The sequence below is a fragment of the Paralichthys olivaceus genome, chromosome 3 (genome assembly GCF_024713975.1).
Source record: "Paralichthys olivaceus isolate ysfri-2021 chromosome 3, ASM2471397v2, whole genome shotgun sequence".
Lineage (NCBI taxonomy): Eukaryota > Metazoa > Chordata > Actinopteri > Pleuronectiformes > Paralichthyidae > Paralichthys > Paralichthys olivaceus.
Genome location: NC_091095.1, coordinates 1,303,601 through 1,325,371, shown reverse-complemented (window position 1 = coordinate 1,325,371; position 21,771 = coordinate 1,303,601). Strand labels below are relative to the sequence as shown.

Here is a 21,771-nt window from a genome sequence, read left to right as displayed (position 1 = left end):
CAGTAGTTGTAGTTGGGGTAGTAGTTGTTGTAGTTGGGGCAGTGGTTGTAGTTGGGGTAGTAGTTGTTGTAGTTGGGGCAGTGGTTGTTGTTGCTGGGGCATTGGTTGTTGTAGTTGGGGCAGTAGTTGTAGTAGTTGGGGCAGTAGTTGTAGTTGGGGCAGTAGTTGTAGTTGGGGCAGTAGTTGTAGTTGCGGCTGTAGTTGTTGTTGTTGGGGCAGTAGTTGTTGTAGTTGGGGCAGTAGTTGTAGTTGCTGGGGCAGTGGTTGTTGTAGTTAGGGCAGTAGTTGTTGTTGCTGGGGCAGTAGTTGTTGTAGTTGGGGCAGTAATTGTAGTTGCTGGGGCAGTGGTTGTTGTAGTTGGGGCCATAGTTGTTGTTGGGGCACTAGTTGTAGTTGGGGTAGTAGTAGTTGTAGTTGGGGCAGTGGTTGTTGTTGCTGGGGCAGTGGTTGTTGTAGTAGGGGCAGTAGTTGTAGTTGGGGTAGTAGTTGTTGTAGTTGGGGCAGTGGTTGTTGTTGCTGGGGCAGTAGTTGTAGTTGGGGCAGTAGTTGTTGTAGTTGGGGCAATAGTTGTAGTTGCTGGGGCAGTGGTTGTTGTAGTAGGGGCAGTAGTTGTAGTTGGGGTAGTAGTTGTTGTAGTTGGGGCAGTGGTTGTTGTTGCTGGGGCATTGGTTGTTGTAGTTGGGGCACTAGTTGTAGTTGGGGCAGTAGTTGTAGTTGGGGTAGTAGTTGTTGTAGTAGGGGCAGTAGTTGTAGTTGGGGTAGTAGTTGTTGTAGTTGGGGCAGTAGTTGTTGTAGTTGGGGCAGTAGTTGTAGTTGGGGTAGTAGTTGTTGTAGTAGGGGCAGTAGTTGTAGTTGGGGTAGTAGTTGTTGTAGTTGGGGCAATAGTTGTAGTTGCTGGGGCAGTGGTTGTTGTAGTAGGGGCAGTAGTTGTAGTTGGGGTAGTAGTTGTTGTAGTTGGGGCAGTGGTTGTTGTTGCTGGGGCATTGGTTGTTGTAGTTGGGGCAGTAGTTATTGTAGTTGGGGCAGTAGTTGTAGTTGGGGTAGTAGTTGTAGTAGTTGGGGCAGTAGTTGTTGTTGGGGCAGTAGTTGTAGTTGGGGCAGTAGTTGTAGTTGCGGCAGTAGTTGTTGTTGTTGGGGCAGTAGTTGTTGTAGTTGGGGCAGTAGTTGTAGTTGCTGGGGCAGTGGTTGTTGTAGTTGGGGCAGTAGTTGTTGTTGCTGGGGCAGTAGTTGTTGTAGTTGGGGCAGTAATTGTAGTTGCTGGGGCAGTGGTTGTTGTAGTTGGGGCCATAGTTGTTGTTGAGGCACTAGTTGTAGTTGGGGTAGTAGTAGTTGTAGTTGGGGCAGTGGTTGTTGTTGCTGGGGCAGTGGTTGTTGTAGTAGGGGCAGTAGTTGTAGTTGGGGTAGTAGTTGTTGTAGTTGGGGCAGTGGTTGTTGTTGCTGGGGCAGTAGTTGTAGTTGGGGCAGTAGTTGTTGTAGTTGGGGCAATAGTTGTAGTTGCTGGGGCAGTGGTTGTTGTAGTTGGGGCCATAGTTGTTGTTGGGGTACTAGTTGTTGTTGGGGCAGTAGTTGTAGTTGGGGCAGTAGTTGTTGTAGTTGGGGCAATAGTTGTAGTTGCTGGGGCAGTGGTTGTTGTAGTTGGGGCCATAGTTGTTGTTGGGGCACTAGTTGTTGTTGGGGCAGTAGTTGTAGTTGTGATAGTGTTACACAAACTAGTCTCACAACAGGCTGGTCCACTGGCAATGGAACCAACATTCTGCATGAAAGGCAGCTCCCCCAGGATGGAAGCAGCTGCACACAGATTTGAAGATGCACATCCAAAGGCTGGAGAAGTGATGACCCCATTTGTCACTAAAGATGAAATCACAATTGTAGGTTTGTTAGTTGAATAACTTCAGAGAGAATTCTTCACTTTAAGAGTAACTTGAATTCATGAGGAAATTTATTTTGATGACAGTAGTTTAACATCAGTTGTTGCCATAGTTACAGTCGTGCAGTAGTTTAACATCACACCTTAGTACTGACATGTACAAGTGTACTTCAGGACCTAGTGACATCACTGATTTCACAGTTTTATCTTCTCACATGTTCAACAGAGAATATTTGTGATCAAGTCCAACCACACCCTTCAACTATACTGGGTGTTTTCAGAGGTGAGACAGGTCTGAAACATTCAACCAGCACAGGGCAGCAACACACTGTGTTTCAGTCTGATGTTAAGTTACTGTCTCAGTGAAAGAAGCAAGTCCACAATTTAAACACACGTTCACGTCAGTCAGAATGTTGCACTAAATCTTACTCAGTGATCGATTTAGCTCAGTGTTTGTTGTTACGCAGCATTTATCTCATGTTTTCAAAGCTGGAACCATTTCTTAGTTCAATGATCATCAAAACTAAGAATTAAAGTTTTCAATTGTTCATTTACATCGTTTTGGAATCAAAGAAACTCTCAAACTGAGCAAAAATTCTTTCAACTTGTCAAATGTTATAATTTTCTGCTTTTCACTTTCTTAGTAAATTAAGAATTAGAGAGTTTTATAATCAAGTTGAGTTCCAGGATGTAAAATAACAAACAGATGAAGTGAGAAATAATCAATAGTTTGGTCAACTGGTCAAGATGGAAGTAATGTTAACTACTTTATCTCCTGTGTGCTCTTTAAATCTAAAACATTATGATGATCTTAAAATGATGAGAAAGTAAACGTTTCATAAAAAGACATGAGGCAGTAAAAAGTCTGTTTTTATTCTCTAATGTTCTGGATCATAAATACAGAATAACACAGATGATACAGATTTAATTAAAAGTGCTTTAAACGTTTAGTACATGAGTAAATGTATCTTCAGTCTTTAGTATGAATATGTTAAAGATACTCAAAGGTAGTAGAATAGGTTTGAAGTAATCTTTGTTTAAATGCAGTATATAAGAAGAAGACTTACCACTGGCTTGAAAGCAGCGATCCTCTGTTCCCTTACATGGTAATGAATTGCTGCAATCAGAGGTGATGGGGTCACAAAAGTGACACAGTAGACTGTTAGCTGCTGGAACTGTAGGGTCTGAAACAGACAAAACATGATTCTATTGATTAGAGGAAGAGAGAAGATGGACGTGCTATGGATTAAAAATAGAACATGTCAGAAGAAGGCTGCAGATTCATTAGATATTCATCTACATCTACTTACAAGACAGAGTGACAGAGTTGCAGTTGTCTGTGGTGCAGCATGTAGCACTTGCTAGTGCACTTTCAATACCCAAGTTAACTGAAAATGTCTGAGGGCCTGGTGATAGACACAGGGGGGGGGGGTGCACAGGCCTTGTAGATTTGTTGTCCAGGAATCCCAGATGAAACGGCTGCAGAGTCAAAGTGCAGTTTGTTAATGGTGATGGAAAGCACACGTCACTTTGCAGTACATGTATTTCACTGGAAAGTAACAGATGACTTGTAGAAAGTTTACCTTGAATGGAAGCTGTGATACACATCGTGAGACATGGACTTGATGTTGTGTTTGAACAGTCAGCATTTGTGCAAGTTTCACACATAAGTGCTTCACCTGCAATGTGGAGACAACTCGTCAGTGACATGATGATCTCATCTAAACTGTGGTTGATAAAGGCTCAAAGATCTTCTTACTGTTGTTCAAAAGGAGTTTCAGACATATAGGTTGTAACTTCAATAACAATAGACACTACATACATGACTCTAAATTATTTGATCTGTCTCCTACCTGTTCAGTCTGTTTCTTGTACTGCTGTACTGTAGCTTATGAATTTCTCCTCTGAGGATCAATAAAGCCTCCTTATATTTTCAAGGATATTAAATGACTTCTTTTAAGTGGAACAAACAGCTGGTGAATATATTAATGTTCAAATATTTCAAAGTAGATTTAAAAGAAGTTCTGTTGTAGCTGCTGAATCAGTATTGTAGAGATAATTAGTTACCTGTGCTGGAGAGCACCCAGATGAGAGTCAGAGAAAGAAGCAGCTTCATCATGATGAACAGGTGAGTTGAGCAGATTCCTTATACGACCTCTCATCAGCACAGAGGCACTTTATATACTCTACAGGTGTTGAACACGTTTATGACTGATACATGTCTGAATATCTCAGGGATTGGGCGTGTTTCTATTTTTACAGAGTGATCATTCAAATTGTCAGTCTCTCTTTTGTCACATAGGAAAACACGTCAACACAACTAAACACACCTAGTTTACCTTCGTCAGTGTTTACCTGTTTAGGATTGTGCAACAAAAACCAAAATCATAAAACATAGACCTACATTTCCTCTGGATCATTTAAGTATCTAGACATCAATATGTATCTATATATCTATCGATAGATATAACACACAAACACAGTTCACATATGTGACATTGTTTTTACCTTGGTCACACAATGTTTGTGTCAGAACACGTCAAGGAGTGTAATTACAGGTGAATACAATGATGATGTAATGATGTCATTCTTCATTACTTCCACCGAGGTGGTTATGTCTTTGTCTTTTTTGTTTGTCTGTCTGTTAGTCGGCAGGATTATAAGAAATATATTTTACAGATTGACCATGTTGCTTGGAGGGAAGATGGTTGGACGATGGTCAGAAATGAACTCTTTACATTTGGTGTGGATCTGAATCAGGATTTATTTTTCCTTTTTCCTTGATATTATGTGATAGGGATTTTCATAACTTATTTAATTCTCATGGAATCATTTTTGTATTTCGATGAAAAAATCTGACTTGTTTAGGGGACTGATATTTCTATTTTTGTGTGTAATTAAATGCAGATTTAAGGGAATATCCAGATCTACGAAATGTATATTTGATTTCATAAAGGGCCTTTTGTGTATCAGGTGTGAATGTTCCTCGGACCACAGTCCAGATTAACAAACCAAATTTTTGTCCGAACAAAAGAGGTGGATTCCTTTTATAAAACCTGCACATTAATACTAATTTTGGTGTAAAAGAGGTACGGGTATCCACATATGCACTGCAGCTGAAACCGAGGTCTGACCATCTGCGTACATGGTCCCAACTTTTTTATAAACTGACTTGACTCACATCAGATATAATTGCATATCGTAGTTAAACAGACATGTCAATTAACAAAGCTCCTGTTCTATTTACGCACAAAGCTGTAATTAATGTGACCAGACACCGGTGTTTATTTTAGGTTTGGTGTGAAAATTGGCAGCTGTGAATTGTCAGGCTCAAATTCCAGAGTTCAATTTTGCTGTTGACCTCAAAATCATGATTTAGTGTCATACCAGTACAGACTGGTTAAAGAACAATGGACATAGGATTGTCCGCCATCCTGTGATGTGTTCTTCAGTTGATGTTCTTTAGCAACATTGCCACACCTATTGATTCACCATTCTTTTATTTGTCAGGCTTTTTAAAAATCAAAAATAGGAATGTAGGTGGTGTTTTTCCAACACATACTTCACATTGTTTTTGTATTGCCTTCTTTTAGCTGCAGCTTCTATTGTGACTCATCTATCACATCAATCAGACTACAGCCAACCCTAAGGTGTCATTATTGAAACACAATAGGCCTGGGAAGATGTGCAGTTAACACTGATCACTCACAGTTTGAAAAAAACAGTTCTTTCCTTCCAAACTTTGCTCATTCTTACTTCCAATTACTTCCAAGTCTGTTGCTGACCATCCCACTTTCTGCTTCTTCAGTGGGTCTGCTCCCTTCTATTTTAACGCAGGTGGCAACCAGCATCTAACTATAACGCATTTTCAGGAATGCACAAATTATACCTAATCTATTGGTCAAGTGAATAATTTAACTTTAGTTTACATTGAAACAAATAAAACACAACTGGAAGGTTTAGATCAAAAGAACAAACGTATTGTTTATAATTTTCAACTGTGAGATAGTTAATGAGAAAAACCACATTGTTTGAACAACAGCCTTCATATCCACTGATGCATTAACGTCCCGTCTTCTTCATTCAGGCTCCTAGATTTTCAGGTTTGCCAAAAACTCCCCTATTTCTCTGCACATCCTGTTTCTGTTTCTTTCTCTAATCCGCTCCAGAATACCGATGCTGTTGTCACGATAGAAAGATTGTTGTGGTATCGCTGCTGCTCTCATGTGGTATTCTATCGACCTGTGGCTCTCCTTCTGAATGAAATGTAAATGTTTTGCGTAGCAGTTGTAAAGCATCTGTGCTCCTTTAGGGTCCAGGTCACTGTCTAGCAGCTCCTCATAAATCTGCTCAGCTGCCGCCTGGCTGTGATTTGACTGTGCGTATATGGTCGCAAGAGATATTTTTCTTTTGAGTGAAGAATCGGGGTAAAGAGAAATCACCTCCCTGTAGAGACTAATCGCTCTGTCGACCACGCAGTGCTCCAGGGGACTGTCCCTGTCCAGAATGATTTTCATTTTGTAACAGACTGCAGCACATCTTTTCAGGTAGCGTTCGTCTGGATGCCTCTCTAGAGCCCCCTCTGCCAAATCAATAGCTTCATCCATAGATACGTGAATTGCGTATAGCCTTAGTAGTGGTTTGATTCCACTGTAGCTGCTAACAGGCTTTCTCAAAACCCTCCGGGCCAACGCACGAGCTTCATCTTCTACTTTTTGTCCTTTCCTGGTGCATGCCTCAAGGTAGAGAGCAGCAAGGTACAAGTTCTCTGGATCATGATCCTTTGCGATTTTCATTTTCTCCCAGATGTCCGCCCTCAGGTTGGAGTGTTTAAAGGTGTTTGCTAATGCCAACACGTGGCTGGTCTGCCACTCCACCATGTCCGGCTGCATCCTGATGGCTCTCTGGAAGTAATCAGCAGCCAGAAGCTTTTTTTCTCTGCTAAACTTCATCAGAGTCCAGGCTTTTTCAGCACAGATCTCCGGATGCAGCTCCTCCTGCGCTGGATGCTCAGTCATCAGGCCGTCCACCTTTGACAGACAAGCCAGACTCTCTGCTTGTTCTCCCTGACGATGGTGCAGCCAGGCCTGGTTCCCGTAGGTCACCACCAGCCAGGGACCCTCGTCTGAGACAGTGTTTCTTATTTGCCTGAAGGCCTCCGCGGCTCTGCTGAAGAAACTTCTGGCTTCTTTGATGGACCCCAGCTGGAAGTGGACGTACCCCTGCAGGTTGTAAATGTGACCCAGCCACTTGTATCCTTCCTCTGTGCCGATGTCCTGCAGCTTGTCCCTGATACGAAAAAGTTTGGACCTGCTGGGGTCCAGATCCCAGGTGAAGTGGCACTGCAGCGCCCCCAGTCTGTCCTCCAGTGTCGTGTCACTCTGAGCAGCACTGATGGAGAATGAAAACGAGGAGTAATATGTAATCAAATTGTATTTGTATAGCCCAAATTCACAAAACACATTTTGCCTCAGAGGGCTTTACAATCTGTACAGGTAGTGACACCCTCTGTCCTTAGACCCTCGGTTCGAGTGAGGAAAAACTTGCCCACAAAAAACCCTTTTTAGTTTTTCTGCATCTGCTTGAGATACAATGCGTCTATTGTACAGTGAATCTATCAGGGCACAGCCACATGGCATGGCAGAGCTCCAGACTCCTCCCCAACACAAGTGTCACTTACATTCCAAACTGCAATCAGGTTTTATTTTGTATTTCTGGTTGATAAGGAAAGTCAACCTCTTTGTTTTAAGAACATTGGGTGTTGCCTGTTTTTCTTTTACATGACTGATTTTTCAAAGAGGTAAAGGTGTGGCAAGCAAAATGTTAAAAAAAACAGGGGCTGCTGCTTAAGATGTGGAAGATGAACTCCAGTCCATGTGCTGATATCTTCCAGAGTTCATGTCTGAAAACATTGCAGGTGAAAATGAAGGACGGAGAAGATGAAGTAGGGTGAAAAATATAGATTCTATAAATGGAGGATGAAAGCACATCATGAGAGGTGTAGACCAAAGAAGCTAAAAAAACAGGATGAGGAGAAAGTAAGAGACAACGAATGAAAGGGGAAGCAAGGAAACATTGAAACATTGAATAAGGAACAGATGAGGAAACGCATTTCTTACAGGTGTCAAGTTTATGGTTTTGTTGCTACAGCCAACCTCAGCTTTAACAACTTTACATTTTCTTTAAAACAAGGGAGGAAAAGAAAGTACGGGAGTGAATAAACAGAGAATAAATAAATAAAAGGGACTTAAGCAAGGAATAAAGAAAAAGGGGCTCAAAGGTGCATTGGGCCAGCGGAGGAAATGGAGATTAAGAGAGGGTTGAAGGAGGGATGGCTCAGCAAAGTGGGGAAAGACAGAAAACTGAAAATAAGGAATAAACAAAGAAAAGATGAAGTCAGGAAAGAAGGAGCAGACAAGTTGTGCTCCAGAAACCGAATAAGTGGATAAAATGAAGGAGGGAGTAGATTAAGAAAGCAGCAAGGTGGAGAGAAAGGGAATGAAACTGAAGAGAGAGAAGTGAAGGACAGAAGGAAAGGAATAAATGTAAAAATGGAATGTAAAGAAATAAAAGGTCTATGAGGAAGTCAGTAACTTTGGATCCATGATATTTAACAATTTAGTCACGTCATTGATTATTGATTATAGATACAACTATAGAACTAAGCACTGACTCACCTCATCGTCCAGCAGGACTCAGTAGTTTTCTCCTCTGTGTTCACTGCGTCTCTGGGTGCAGCATCATAAAACCATTAATGTTCAACTTTTATGCTGCTGTAAACAGAGAATTGTGCTGGAATTGGACTTTTGTTTCCAGGTATATACAGTACGTCTGCTTCGAGCTCAGATAACCGTCTCTCTAGATTTTTCCAGGAAGTTCATCTCAAAGATTCCACACCAGCGTTTAGGCTCTGATTCAGTTTTAATCCTTGTCCATACGATCACACCTGGAAACACATGTCACGTGACCACTCGCATACACTGGGCACGTATGTACAATTGTAAACAGGAAGTGTGTGTATAACATCTGTAGTCCTCCACATGTAAAAAGCTGTATCACTGTTAATTCAACCAACCAACAGCTGTGAGCGAAGACAACAGGTTCAGTTACTCTTGTGGTTGATTCTCCAGGTTGTGGGGTGAAATCAAAACACACAACACATGTAAAATAAAATCACACAAATCATATACAAAACAAGGTTTTATGTGCATGTTGTTACCTTTTATTTTCATTTTGTGAAGCACTTTGTAACCTTGTTTAAATCAGTGCTATACAAATAAAGTTATTGGTATTATTACCATAAGGCCACAGTCTCTCACTTCTCGTTGAGTGCTCGTATCCAAGATATTTTGGCTTTATTTCTCGATAGTGGAGCCTCTTCTTCCATCTTTATTTCCACTCTATAAGTTGTATAACGATGTTTTTTATTTTTTAAACAAGATGCAAGAGTCAAAAATAGGCATCAGAAATAAATAAGTAACATGCAATACTTAAGTGTAAGGAAAATTAAAAAATATAGAAAAATATGAATGGAACAGAAACTGGTATATACCGTGTAAAAACAAGAACAATATGTACAGTGACTGGATTGCACATGAACCATTGTGTTACATAGAGAGAAAGAATATTGCACAATTAATAGAGTTAAAGTCCATAACAGGTGTGTGTAGTTCTACTGGGAGCAGAGCTGGTTGCACAATGTTAATAAATAACAAAATCAAATGAATAAATTAAGTTATTAAAATTATAATTTATATATATATATATATAATATTGAAATAAAATATGATACATAAGAAGAAAATGTAATAAAAAAACTCTAAATCAGTCAGCAGAATGAATGAGACCTATTGTAGTTAAACATCTGTCCTGTAGGTGGCGGTGATGAGCTCAGCAGTGTTGATGCTACAGAAAACCACAGGAGGAGAAGCTCAATGACGTAATATTCTCTGCGACAGAAACGCCGTGAGTCGTCGCACAGAGCTGTAGCATGTAGCATGTAGCTGCGGCTTCACTGCCACTTTACCGGGTTTTTCTTCGAGCTGTGAGACTCAACGGCTCATGTGCGCGTCAACGCGTCGACAGGAAACGGAAGTTAAAGTCGCCCCGAGTCTCACACACAGGCAGTTAGCTCTTGTTAGCTAAACCTGGTCGTTAGCTCCCTCTGCCGCCGCTGTGCCTGTTGTGTTTGCGGGGTTTCAGGTGACGATGTGACGGTCCCGCCGTGTCCCGGTGTCTGCGGAGCTGTGCATGTCCCGGCCTCCCCCCGCAGGTGGAGGAGGGCAGGCGGAGGAGGGTCTGCTGAGCTCAGTGTCGGGAGGATGGAGACCTGGACCCCCAACCCCCGAGCCAAGCCCTTCGTCCCGCGCCAACAGAGGAGCCTGTACCTCACCTGGAAATACAAACTGACCAACAAGAGGACGATCCGGCGCTTCTGCCAGGTCAGCGGGGAACACACCTGGTTAACGTCCTTCTCCGATGGAGAGCTTGAGTCCACAAGATGAAATGTTAACTGTGAAAGTCCCGACTAGAAATGAAATAAACAGATTTCAAACAGAAGACTTTTCTCTCCTCAGGCCGCTGCTGTGCTGTTTCTGCTCATCACTGTCATCGTCAACATTAAACTCATCTTGGACACAAGAAGAGTCGCTAGTGAAGATGCAGCAGCCCAAGAATATGGTGAGAAACACGATAAAAACAGCTCCATCATCTGTTTGCTCCCAGGTTCATCTGTTGCTCCTGCCCCAGCTGCATCTCCCTGCTTTCTTCTCCTTCCTCCTCCTCTCCTTCCCTTCCTTGAAACTCACTTTCTGTTGCTTCAGTGGTTGAAGTCTGGAAATATTAAAAACATACATTGGATAGATAATAGCATTGGTTGGACTGTTAAGCTTTTAGTTTTGTTAAATATTATTTTATCATGTTCAAATCGTCAAGAAGCCGAACCAATAAGTCACAGTCAGTGTTGATGTGGTTGAGCTCTGCCACAAATAAATCAATGCAAAGTAAAACACTGCATTACTTCTCTCACCTTTTAGTCCAACTAAACCTGATGAGACTGGTCACTGAGACGTCTTTAGCTTTGCTAATTTTGTAATCATCAAACACGTGTTGTGTAGCTAATCAACGCATGGTTGTGAAAGTGTTTCCCTCCTGAAAACATATTTTCTGCCAAGAACCTAATTCTGGTCTTATGCTCCTGCAGAGGACACTGTACCAAACATGGAGACTCCACGCAGACCGGCGAAGGGACGCAAGGTCCTGGACATCGAGGTGTACTCCAGCCGCTCCAAGGTCTACGTGGCAGTGGATGGGACCACAGTGAGTCTGATTGTCTGACATGATCATGAAATACATTTTAAATCAGTACACCAGGTTGGTTTAAGCTGCGTCTGTTATGTGCCTGTAAAATATGTGTTTGTCGTTTGCAGGTTCTAGAGGACGACATGCGGGAACAAGGCAGAGGAATCCACGTGATAGTTCTCAACCAGGCAACTGTGAGTTTCCTCTGCTTTATGTTTTCTTCATATTCAATTTCACCAAATAACCATTTCGGTAATCGAAGGCTAAAAATCTTGGGGACCTCTGTGGAGGGAAATAAAAAACCTCTAATCTGAAAGCTGCGATGGATCAGTCACTGTTGCCGTGTGTCTCTCAGGGTCACGTCATGGCCAAGAGGATATTTGACACATACTCTCCCCACGAGGATGAAGCCATGATCCTCTTCCTCAACATGGTGACCCGAGGCAGAGTTCTCATCTTCACTATAAAGGTCAGTTGCTGCTGCTGCTGCTGTCCCACTGAGAAATCAGTCTGATGACAAACAAAGAACATGTGTGAGTTTTTTATCCTGCAGGACGAAGGCACGTTCCACCTGAAGGAAGCTGCTAAGAACCTGCTGAAGAGTCTCGGCAGTCAGGCGTCCCTCATCCTCAGCTGGAGGGACATGTGGACGCTGGTGGTGAAGAAAGGAGGTAGATCGGTTCATCTTCACTTTCAAACAGTCAGCAGCGTGGAGTCATTGTTCCCCCTGGTGTTTTGAGCTTGTGTCTCCACTTTGATTCAGTGCAGCTGGAAGGATAAATAGTATGTCATCACATTTGGTCACTGACTTGGTTGTTGAATATGGACATGACAGAAAAGTGAGGGAACAATGTTTTCCTCCTCAAAGTCCAGAAAACTAGAACCCGTAATGCAATTTAATAGAAAGAGATAAATCACATGAAAACTGGTTGAGAGTATTTGTGTTTTTGTGTGTCCAGGTCAAGTTTACGGAGAGAAGCACTCAAAGTCTCCAGCTCTGTCCACCTGGGGAGACCCGGTGCTGCTGAAGACCGAGGTGCAGCTCACAGCCTCTGAAGGTGAGATACAGTTGTAAGATGTTTTTGGTATAAAATGTTTCAGACAATTACTGGAGGTTCTTTATGTGAGAGGATGAGTCCTGCAGCCCCCAAGTAAAACAAATGTAAAATGGAGCCTGTGGTAGGTTACAGTAGGAAAAGGTCTGGAAAATCTACAGCGAGCAAGTTGGTGTGTTGATGAGGTTTCTAACACGGGACGGACGTGAAACTGGAAGAACACGAATCTCTCAGGATGAAGAAGAGGAGCGGTACACGTAGAAGACGAGGACGTCAACTTGGAAAGACGAGGACATTCAAGATCTTTAGGTGATGAGAGCCGAAGCTGGTGTGGACGAGCTGTAAACAACAACACTGATCTTTCCACCTGGATAATCTCCTGCTGCGTTCTTCAGATGTGAAAGCCGTGCAGCTTCATTGAGCCTTTGATGGCAACAACTGGAGCAAAATGCTGGAATGTTCAGATCAGAGCTGTGAAGCACTTGGTGATAACTTGTTGTAAACTATGATGTGTTCCTCCGCCCTGCAGAGGCAGAGTGTCATTGGGCCGACACTGAGCTGAACAGGAGGAGGAAGCTCTTCTGCAGCAAAGTGGAAGGATACGGCAGCATCTGCAGCTGCAAGGACCCGGCCCCCATAGAGTTCAACCCCGACCCTGTAAGAAGCACAATGAGTTGATTTAACTGCATTAAACTTCCTTCATAGTCCAATGTGAATTCAGATTATTTCTTATTTTTGATATTCAAATTTTATTCATTTAGACACTTTCAGATTTGACTCACTTTGTTTTCTTTCTCCCTCCAGCTCCCCAACAGCAAGGTCTTCGGTGTCCCTGTGGCCGTGATCGCAGGGAACAGACCCAACTATCTCTACCGGTGAGATCGGACAACTCACCGCACACATGATCTGAAAGACTTTCAGGCTTTTACTGTTCCCCTCTATGAGAGGAAACAAAATTGTGGCAACACTCGATAAAGAAACTTTCAGAAAGTCAAATCAAGGTTTTGTGGGTTTCAGCTGCTTCATCCTCTGAACCTCTGGTAGCTTGTGGAAGTTTTTGCTCCTTTCACATTTCGACAGATTCTAACTGAAATATGAAGTAGTTGAAAATTACAGTTGACCTGTCGGCTCTTGTTAAATGAGTACAAATCATAGTCAGTGATACAGAGCCCAGAAATAAATGATTGTCGTTCCTCTGTTGTGCCTAAAACCAGAATGACATTCAGCGGTCGTGTTTTTCAGAATGCTGAGGTCACTTCTTTCAGCTCATGGCGTCAACCCGCAGATGATCACCGTCTTCATCGATGGATATTATGAGGTAACAGTTTTATTTCCTGTATGACTTTCAAATTAGATTTCAATTGGTTGTTTCTTTTAACATATTCATGTAAACATACATCAGTTTACTGAACCAGGATAAAAGAGACAAAACATTCAAATGTCTCGTGTCTGTTTGATTTTTATCAACTTATTCTGTTTTAACACTTTAAGAAATATGATTATCACGTGTATGAATCATTATATCTATACAGGATGTCAAATGACCACTTGGGTGTGAAGCGTTTAGTAAATACCGACCGTGTTGTCTGTGTGTGTCTCAGGAGCCCATGGATGTTGTCGAGCTGTTTGGACTGAAAGGAGTTCAACACACACCCATCAGCATCAAGAACGCCAGAGTATCACAGGTGAACACTTCACTCCTTCACCCGAGCCAATTCCGGAATTAAAAGTTTGATCTTACGTTTCCACTTTATCACCTGACCTGTCCTGATGAGGTTTCGAACACGTGACGGACGTGAAGGTGTAACGGATGTAGCCTGAGATCTGAAGCATCTTGTTTCCAGTGTGAAGAATCAACACTTTGTCTCTTCTCTCTGCCGCAGCACTACAAGGCCAGTCTGACTGCAACCTTCAACCTTCACCCTGTGAGTCGATCACTTTCTTTATTTAAACGGTGACTGATCACAATACTGATGGTTTTCATGTTGAGCAGGAAGACGTGTTTGGTACTAAACTGAATGAAGCTCAACACAAATCAGACTGTTACGTCTTTAAATACAGCTTTTGACTTTATCGTTTTGTCTCTCATATATTCAGTGTTTATAAGGATCATTGTCAGTTTATTTTGAAATTCAGTAAATTAGCACTGATGCAGCATGTGGATGTTCTTCATTTTTATCAGGATGCTAATTTTGCCATTGTCCTGGAAGAAGACCTGGACGTCTCCATCGACTTCTTCAGGTATTTTTCTTCACTTTTCACAACTGATGCTGATGAAAAGTTGATTGATTCACAGACAAGGAATCAATTGATTATCTATTGTCTCGTTATTTAAGCAAAAACAAAAGAAGTTTGCGGATCGAAGCTTCTTTTCATATGAAGATTTTGGACGGTTTGATATTTTACCACATCAGTGGCAGCAGATAATACCCAGAAACCCCCCCTGCTGCAGGAGTCATCCCTAGATGGCAGTAGATCCACAGTGTTCGAGGGTTTCAGATGTCTTTGTTGTGTTGTTGTGTGTTTGCTGCTGTAAAAGCTGCAGCTCTGAGCCGTCAGCTCACTCAGCTCTAATAAACAAGCATCACACAGGTTTTTATTTCATCGTCGCTGCTTTACACCAAAGCTTTTCCACCACGTGAGTTCTCATAAAGTCATGAATTCAATTTTCCATAAATTGTTTTATATTTGATTCCGACATAAAACAAGCTCCAGTTTCTTTAATCTATTTTCTTCAGTTGTAAAATCAGAGCCACGTGTGTCTGAAGAGGGCGCTCTTCACTCGTCTTAAAGAGTTCTTTTGAGTATTAATCGGTCCTGGAGTTGTCCGTCACCGTCTGTTTACTATAAAAGGCATTTTTTCATGACTGTTGTTTTTCTTGACATCGAAGCAGCTGTTCTCACATCACTGTTGTTTTTCTTGCAGTTTCCTGAGTCAGACCATCCACCTGCTGGATGAGGACGACAGTCTGTACTGCATCTCCGCCTGGAACGATCAGGTGAGTGCAGACTGCTCCACCTGCTTCACCTGTCCTCCTCCTCTTCTTCGTGGTTTAGACTCGCAGCCTAGTTCACACTAAATCTCTGTCGTTGGTCGTAATGCGATTATTTACAGGAATTCAGTTTCATCCACCTGTTAATGAATAAGTAAGAACCTCACAGTCAGGGTTTCAAAAGCAGCATCAGGCGGAGAAATGATTATTGTGTTACAGTTGAAGCGCAGGTTTGAGGGTGTTTAGCTGTTAGCTGTTCAGAACTGACGTCTGAATGTCTGAACACAAGCGTCTTTAACAATAGAGCAAGTGATGAGGTGACTTATCGGTTTTCTTTTTCACCAGAGGGTGAAACCTAACATCGTCCACAGGGGGGGCAGCACAGGACGCTGTTCTTCTTCTGTTTCTAGATATAGAAACAAATCTTTTTCCTGCCTCGATGTGGCTGCGTTCATTCTCTGTCTCCCTGAAGAAAGGCGTCACTCAGACATGTTGTTGTTGTTGTTGTTGTTTTCAGGGCTACGAACACACAGCGGAGGACCCGGCTCTGCTCTACAGAGTGGAGAGCATGCCCGGCCTCGGCTGGGTGCTGAAGAAAAGCCTCTACAAGGATGAACTGGAGCCAAAATGGCCGACACCTGAGAAGGTACAGAAGTTATCGTTTCACCCGAACAAGTGCTTCCCCACTTTTAATTTGGTGACGAACTGAGTCAAAGGAGATAAACTACTCCGGCTGTGATTTGTCATCAGATTTAACTAAATTAACACAAATACCACATTGATCCAGAAGATTTCTAAATATAGAAACGTTGACAGAATATTTCTAAGTTGATGAACTAGTTGAAAATGGCGGAGGCCTTGACTTTCTGCTTCAAATGAAGTGAATGTTCCAAATATTTTTTATTGATGGATTTCAACAGGAGTTATAATTTTGAATTGTGTTAAAAACAAAGATCCTGTATGATTCATTAACTGTGTGTGAGTTTGTGTTGAAGTTGATTTGAACTGTGTGTGTCTGTGTGTCCCAGCTGTGGGACTGGGATATGTGGATGCGGATGCCGGAGCAGAGGAAAGGCAGAGAGTGCATCATCCCTGACGTGTCCCGCTCATACCACTTCGGCATCATCGGCCTCAACATGAACGGATACTTTCACGTAAGCTCTAAAAGAAAAGTGAAAACTAAAGTCTCAATAATTCCAGAGAAACCTTAAATCTTGATGAAGTGAAAACAATCCATTTAAGCTGAGCTCAGACTACTGACCGATTTTATTTAGATTCAGACCCTGAGAATCTGAGGAGAAATCTGTTCCAGATTGTCAGGGTCAGAACATCTGTTTCTGTGATGCGTCAGTCATTCTTAAACCTCCTTTGGAATCATTGGCACCGCTGTGATTTCATTTAACTAGTTTGGTATTCAAGATTTTAAAAAACGCCAGTACTTTCCATTTTAAACCATAACAGCCAACCACGATTTAAAAATCTGAGCGTTAAGATATTAATAACTTTGACTCAGCCAGTCACATTCCAAGGAACAGTTCACTAGTCATGATTTCAGTTTTGTTTACCATCCATTTGCCTGATCGTGTTGTTCTCTCTCCGTCTTCTCTGTCGAACAGGAGGTTTATTTTAAGAAACACAAGTTCAACACTGTTCCCAACGTGCAGCTGAAGAACGTTGACGGGTGTGTACATGCAGGATGTGGAGTCACGCTGGTTTTTCACACTATGAGCTCCGGAACATTATCTGAAAACAGACTTGAGCAGTGAAAGCCTTAATGTTTTTCCCTCCTTTTTCTTCACAGCTTAAAGAAAGATGCGTATGAAGTGGAAATCCAAAATCTGTTGAAGTGAGTCACTCTTAATGTTTTGAGTCTGTAGATGTTTTTAATTGAATAGAAACTACAAAATGAGGACATTTGGTGTAACTGTGTGTGTGATGTCAGGGAAGCGGAGGTGCTGGACCACACCAAGAACCCGTGCGAGGACTCGTTCCTTCCGGACTCTGAGGGGAAGGTCTACGTCATGTTCATTAGGATGGAATCTGAGACGGACACGTCCACGTGGACAGAACTTGCCAAGGTACATGCTCCTCATGGTCGTGATGTTTAATTGAAGAGCTGTGTTGTCACTGTTTATATTTTCGATTTATTCAAACATCTTCTGTGCTGATGAGATTAACCCTCGTAAGCAACAGGATGATACAGAACGTTCTGTCGTCTGTTCAGTGCCTCCATGTTTGGGACCTGGATGTACGAGGAAACCACAGAGGCCTGTGGCGGCTCTTCAGAAAGAGGAATCATGTCCTGGTGGTGGCTGCGCCGATCTCTCCATACTCGTGAGTACGATTTATTGATGCTTGTGGAGGAGACGATTGTCAGATTCCAAACTGTACTTTTAAAATTCAAACGACATCGGTCCGACAGAGAACAGATTGTTGAATCAAACCACCTCCTCTTTTTCAGCACAGACCTATCACTAGTGTCAAAACTATGAACTACAGAATGTTGAAGAAATGTTTATTTCATAATGACGGTGAAAGTTCCAAAAGAATTTTAAGCCATCGGCGTGTTGGCTCGTCTGCAGCCAAACACTGGGCCTCTGTCACTGTCTGTTGACGTTAGCTTAGCATTTTTACTAGCATCCGTCACAACAGCAGATGGCTCGAAGCCCAGACCAAAAACACTCAAACTCATGTCCCGTCACAGCGATCATAGCAAATGACCCATAACAAGCCCCTCCCCTCAGCACCAAATACAAGTTTGTCACAATCTCACCATCTTTTCTTTTCTTTCACCACTTCCTGTCCACTGTCTGCCTCTGTCCGTCTCTCTGTCACCACCAGTGTGAAGAAACCGGCCAGTGTCACCCCCATTCACTTAGAGCCTCCGCCCAAAGAAGAGGGAGCACCGGTGGAACAGATGTAGACACACTCACACTCTCACACTCTCACACTCTCACACACACACACACACACACACACACACACACACACACACACACACACACACACTCACACACTCTCCAGCCTGGGCCTTAACACTTCTTCTTCTTTCTCTCTTCTGAACCACCTGCGACCCACAACTGCGGAAACTGACTTTTTCTCCACGTTGAGCGTCTGCACAAGAGGACTCTGGGAAATGGAGTCCTACGTTTTAAACTTTTTTTCTTTGCTTTTTCAAACAAAGAGGAATTAACACTACGAACTGCTCTGCACAGGATCAACACTGAACCGGTTTTCGTGACTTTACAACCAAAATGTGACTGTTTTCCTCTGTTTCCGTGACAACTGAAGGTTGTTTGGTTTTAGTTTAAGAATTTGTAACTTTATAAGACGAACGGTACAAATGAGACAAACCCACTCGCGAGTTTCTGTTTTCTGTTTGTTAACGACTGAGTGCTTCGTCCATCGTGTACATATGTTATAACTTATCTCTATTTATTTTGCATCCATCGGTCAGAACGACTTCAGTGGTTAATTTGCCTTTTTTAAAGAGAAAATCCACTTTTATCGAAACCAGTGAGTTTTTTAAGAGCCTAACTTTTACAGATGATGAAATAATAATAATGTACATACCTGCCTCTATATATATATATTTTTGGATGAAATAGTCAAAGGGTCAACATATTTTTCAGCATTAGATTTTGAGTTTGAGTGAAAGCTGATAACAGCCCTGTGGGTTTGTGCGATTGTCGACGGCTTGTGTCAGTTCGCCTCGGATCAGACTTAGTGAGGGAAACTCTGACGGCTGAGAGACGGAGATGTTAGAAAACATTTAACAGAAAGAAAAATGCTCGAATTAATGACGTGTTGTTCTGTCTTAAACATCCGTCAACAAAATGCTTCATGTGTGGAGTTTCAAATTTAAACACTATATTGATTTAACTATTCTCTTCATAGTGTTTTTACTGCAGCTCCATCTCAGGGCGATGTCCTGGAACTGTACCGACGAACTGAGTGCGTGAGAATCCTTTTTTTTTTTTATGTAGCTCGATCAGTATTAGTAAGAACCGTTGATTGATTTTTAATTGTCCTCGTCAGTCGTTAACCACTGATCCAGCTGTTTTCCAGCCTGTGTCGTGACTGAATTTCATCAATATTCGTGTTCGGGAAATGTCAGAAATGGAATCATTCTGTTTTTCACTCTGTCGTGGTACATGTCCTTTTCTCTGCTGAATCGAGAGTGGAATGAAATCATTGTATCCTCAGTATTACAGTTCATTCAGTTTGATGCATAATTTGAAAAATACTGGACACGTTGTGTGAGTGACGCTGACGATCCGTGGACAAACTGTGCGTTTAAGAGTTTGACGTGTGTGAGTTTCCTTAACTTTTATCATGGAGATGAATAAAGTTGTGTTTTTATTTAAACTTTGGTTTCATGCGGCTTTTTCTCTTCCGAGGCTGCATCGCATGTTTTTATTGTAATTCAAATCAGAAGGTTTTATTATCGTATATAATTTGGGGAATAAACTTGGAGCCATTGTTATTCTTGGCTCAGGGTCTTCTACTGTGCTGTGGCCTTGTGCTGCTGCAGATTTCCCCGGGGAGCATCAGGCAAAGCAACGGAGAGAGGAAACGCCAGCAGCGAGGGAAATGTATGCAAATCCTCAGAGCACGGTGGATTTCTGCAGCCGCTGTGGTTGACCAAGGACAAATGTGGCTTCCTGTCCTCTGAGCTCGGACTTTCATCATCGTTTACGGAATAAATCAGAAGTAGAAGTTTGGATTTAATCTTTTTTCTAAAGATAAATTTAATTTCAGGTGAACTCTTTCAAACTTGTGTTCCAAGAACTGTGGTGAGATGATGATGATGATGATGATGATCACTTAAACACTTGAATGTCGTTTGAGCTTTAAACTCAAGTAAATGCTTTTTATTAAAAAATTAATGCTGGTTTTAATATCACATAAAAAAAAAAACTGTCACACACACCCGCATCACTTGACCTGCTGGCTGAGACAGACGTTTGGAAATCTTGGGATGACGGAGGTCTTGGCGGACAGGAAACACCGGTGGCAAGAAGCCTCAACTTTATATGACATTTCTGTTTAAGCGTGTTTTACTGGAGTCTTGGCTCATAGCTACACAACGTAGACAACTTAGCTTTAGCAGCTAATTGGTATGTCGTGTGCGCGTGGGGGGGGGCTGTAGTTGTGACAAGTAATGTGAATGGTTTCGTGTCTTTGCCCTGTGACTGACAGGCGACCTGTTCCGTCTGTTCCCTGTCCCAGTTGTTATGAACTGCAATTATCGTCTCAGCACAGTTAACGAGTTCGTCCAGTCGGACTGGAAACGGCTCAGGGAGCATGAATTTTATATTCATCTCATAAACTGGCACCAAACTGGTTTCCATGAAGTGTGTGTGTGTGTGTGTGTGTGTTTATGAATCTGTCATTAGACAAATATCTGCATCAGGTCTAATTAAGATCGATGTTCAGGTCTGTTTACTCATGATGGAGGAAGGTGAAGTCGTAGTAATTGTGTGTGTGTATATATATTGCACATCAGGCATTAGTTTCATAGTCTACACACACACACACACACACACACACACACACACACACACACTTGTCCATCAGCACCAGCTCCAAACCTGGTCATTTGTGCCTGTCAGTCAGAAGTCAGTGGTTCGTATCGGCGTGTGTGTGTTTGCTGCCTTTGAATGTCATTTTTGACCTATTGAGCATTCTGATGAGCCGGGTTCAGAAGCTGATGACTGCCACGTAGATGGAATATTGATTGTGTGTCTGTGTGTGTGAGAGAGAGCTCGGGGTTATTGTTAAACATGGAGCCCGGCAGCACTGGGATGATGACAGATTTAACTCTAAATGCCTCGCAGGTTTATAATTGGATGGAAGAGCGAACATGGTTTGTCTTCTCGCTGCCTTTCAGTCTCTGTCCGTCTGTTTCTGCCACAACATAACAAACTGCTCACTAGTTATTCTCCTTACAAGCTTTTCAAGAAAAGCAATTTTAGCTCTTTTTCAGTTGTTGTTATTGTCAGAGGAAGAGAAACTGGCCAACTACCGGCGTCTAATCTTCCCTTCCATAAGAAAGATGAATGAGAAAGTAGTTTTTAATCAAATCAATAATTTCTGGCAGAGTAATGACATCCTGAACGTGTTTTAATCAGGTTTCCGCCCACATCATAGCACTGAAATTGCTCTCATAAAGATTTTAAATCGTATTTGCCTGAGTAATGACATGAGCAGACTGCGGGCCACAATATAATTGCTATTAACAAGATGGCTGCTTCACATATCCTGCATCAGTTTGGTGCATAGGTTGTGCACATCTTCAGAAATGATTAAATGCAGTACCCACGTACTCGGTCGGGTCTGTAGTGAGTCGTTAGCTAAATGTTTATGTCCTCGACTGTTGGCATCTTTGTGTATGTTTAATCCGGAAGGGGCAGACAGAGTGTAAGCTTATAGAGGGGCGTGTCTTAAAGTCTTTAGTTGGAGTTCTGTAGTGCGCCCTCTGCTGTCGTCGTCCAGCAACACGCGCAGCAAATACACAACTATGTGAACCACAGTGTTCACGGTGAAGCCGGTT

General features: G+C 42.3%; 2 protein-coding genes and 1 long non-coding RNA gene across 4 annotated transcripts in view; 2 read left to right on the top strand and 1 right to left on the bottom strand.

The window, feature by feature from the left end:
* The window catches only part of LOC138407287 (uncharacterized), a 121,121-nt gene extending 114,315 nt beyond the window's left edge, over window positions 1-6,806 (top strand). Inside the window, exon 6 of the long non-coding RNA XR_011240732.1 lies at window positions 6,674-6,806. This is a non-coding gene — a long non-coding RNA (uncharacterized lncRNA). The remainder of the gene's footprint in view (window positions 1-6,673) is intronic.
* On the bottom strand, window positions 1,530-9,552 carry LOC109643456 (interferon-induced protein with tetratricopeptide repeats 1B-like). Its single transcript, XM_069522727.1, has 2 exons — window positions 8,545-9,552; window positions 1,530-7,258 (listed from the first exon to the last, which is right to left on the bottom strand). The coding sequence occupies exons 1-2, from the start codon at window positions 8,547-8,549 to the stop codon at window positions 5,959-5,961; spliced, it is 1,305 nt and encodes a 434-aa protein (XP_069378828.1). The 5' UTR covers window positions 8,550-9,552; the 3' UTR covers window positions 1,530-5,958.
* Window positions 9,553-9,816: 264 nt separating this feature from the next.
* Window positions 9,817-19,957, top strand: pomgnt1 (protein O-linked mannose N-acetylglucosaminyltransferase 1 (beta 1,2-)). Of its 2 annotated transcripts, none has more exons than XM_020108580.2 (21): window positions 9,817-10,308; window positions 10,444-10,546; window positions 11,070-11,185; window positions 11,296-11,361; window positions 11,523-11,636; window positions 11,721-11,838; window positions 12,127-12,225; window positions 12,752-12,879; window positions 13,027-13,097; window positions 13,465-13,540; window positions 13,824-13,907; window positions 14,106-14,147; window positions 14,405-14,463; window positions 15,149-15,221; window positions 15,733-15,861; window positions 16,244-16,369; window positions 16,832-16,896; window positions 17,017-17,061; window positions 17,158-17,293; window positions 17,440-17,549; window positions 19,714-19,957. In XM_020108580.2, exons 1-21 carry the CDS (start codon window positions 10,189-10,191, stop codon window positions 19,919-19,921), a joined length of 2,088 nt encoding a protein of 695 aa, XP_019964139.1. In that variant the 5' UTR covers window positions 9,817-10,188; the 3' UTR covers window positions 19,922-19,957. The 2 variants fall into 2 exon arrangements, with proteins under 2 accessions (XP_019964139.1, XP_019964140.1); XM_020108581.2 differs by lacking the exon at window positions 19,714-19,957 and adding an exon at window positions 18,057-19,583 and having other exon boundaries at window positions 9,819-10,308.
* Window positions 19,958-21,771: the final 1,814 nt, after the last annotated feature.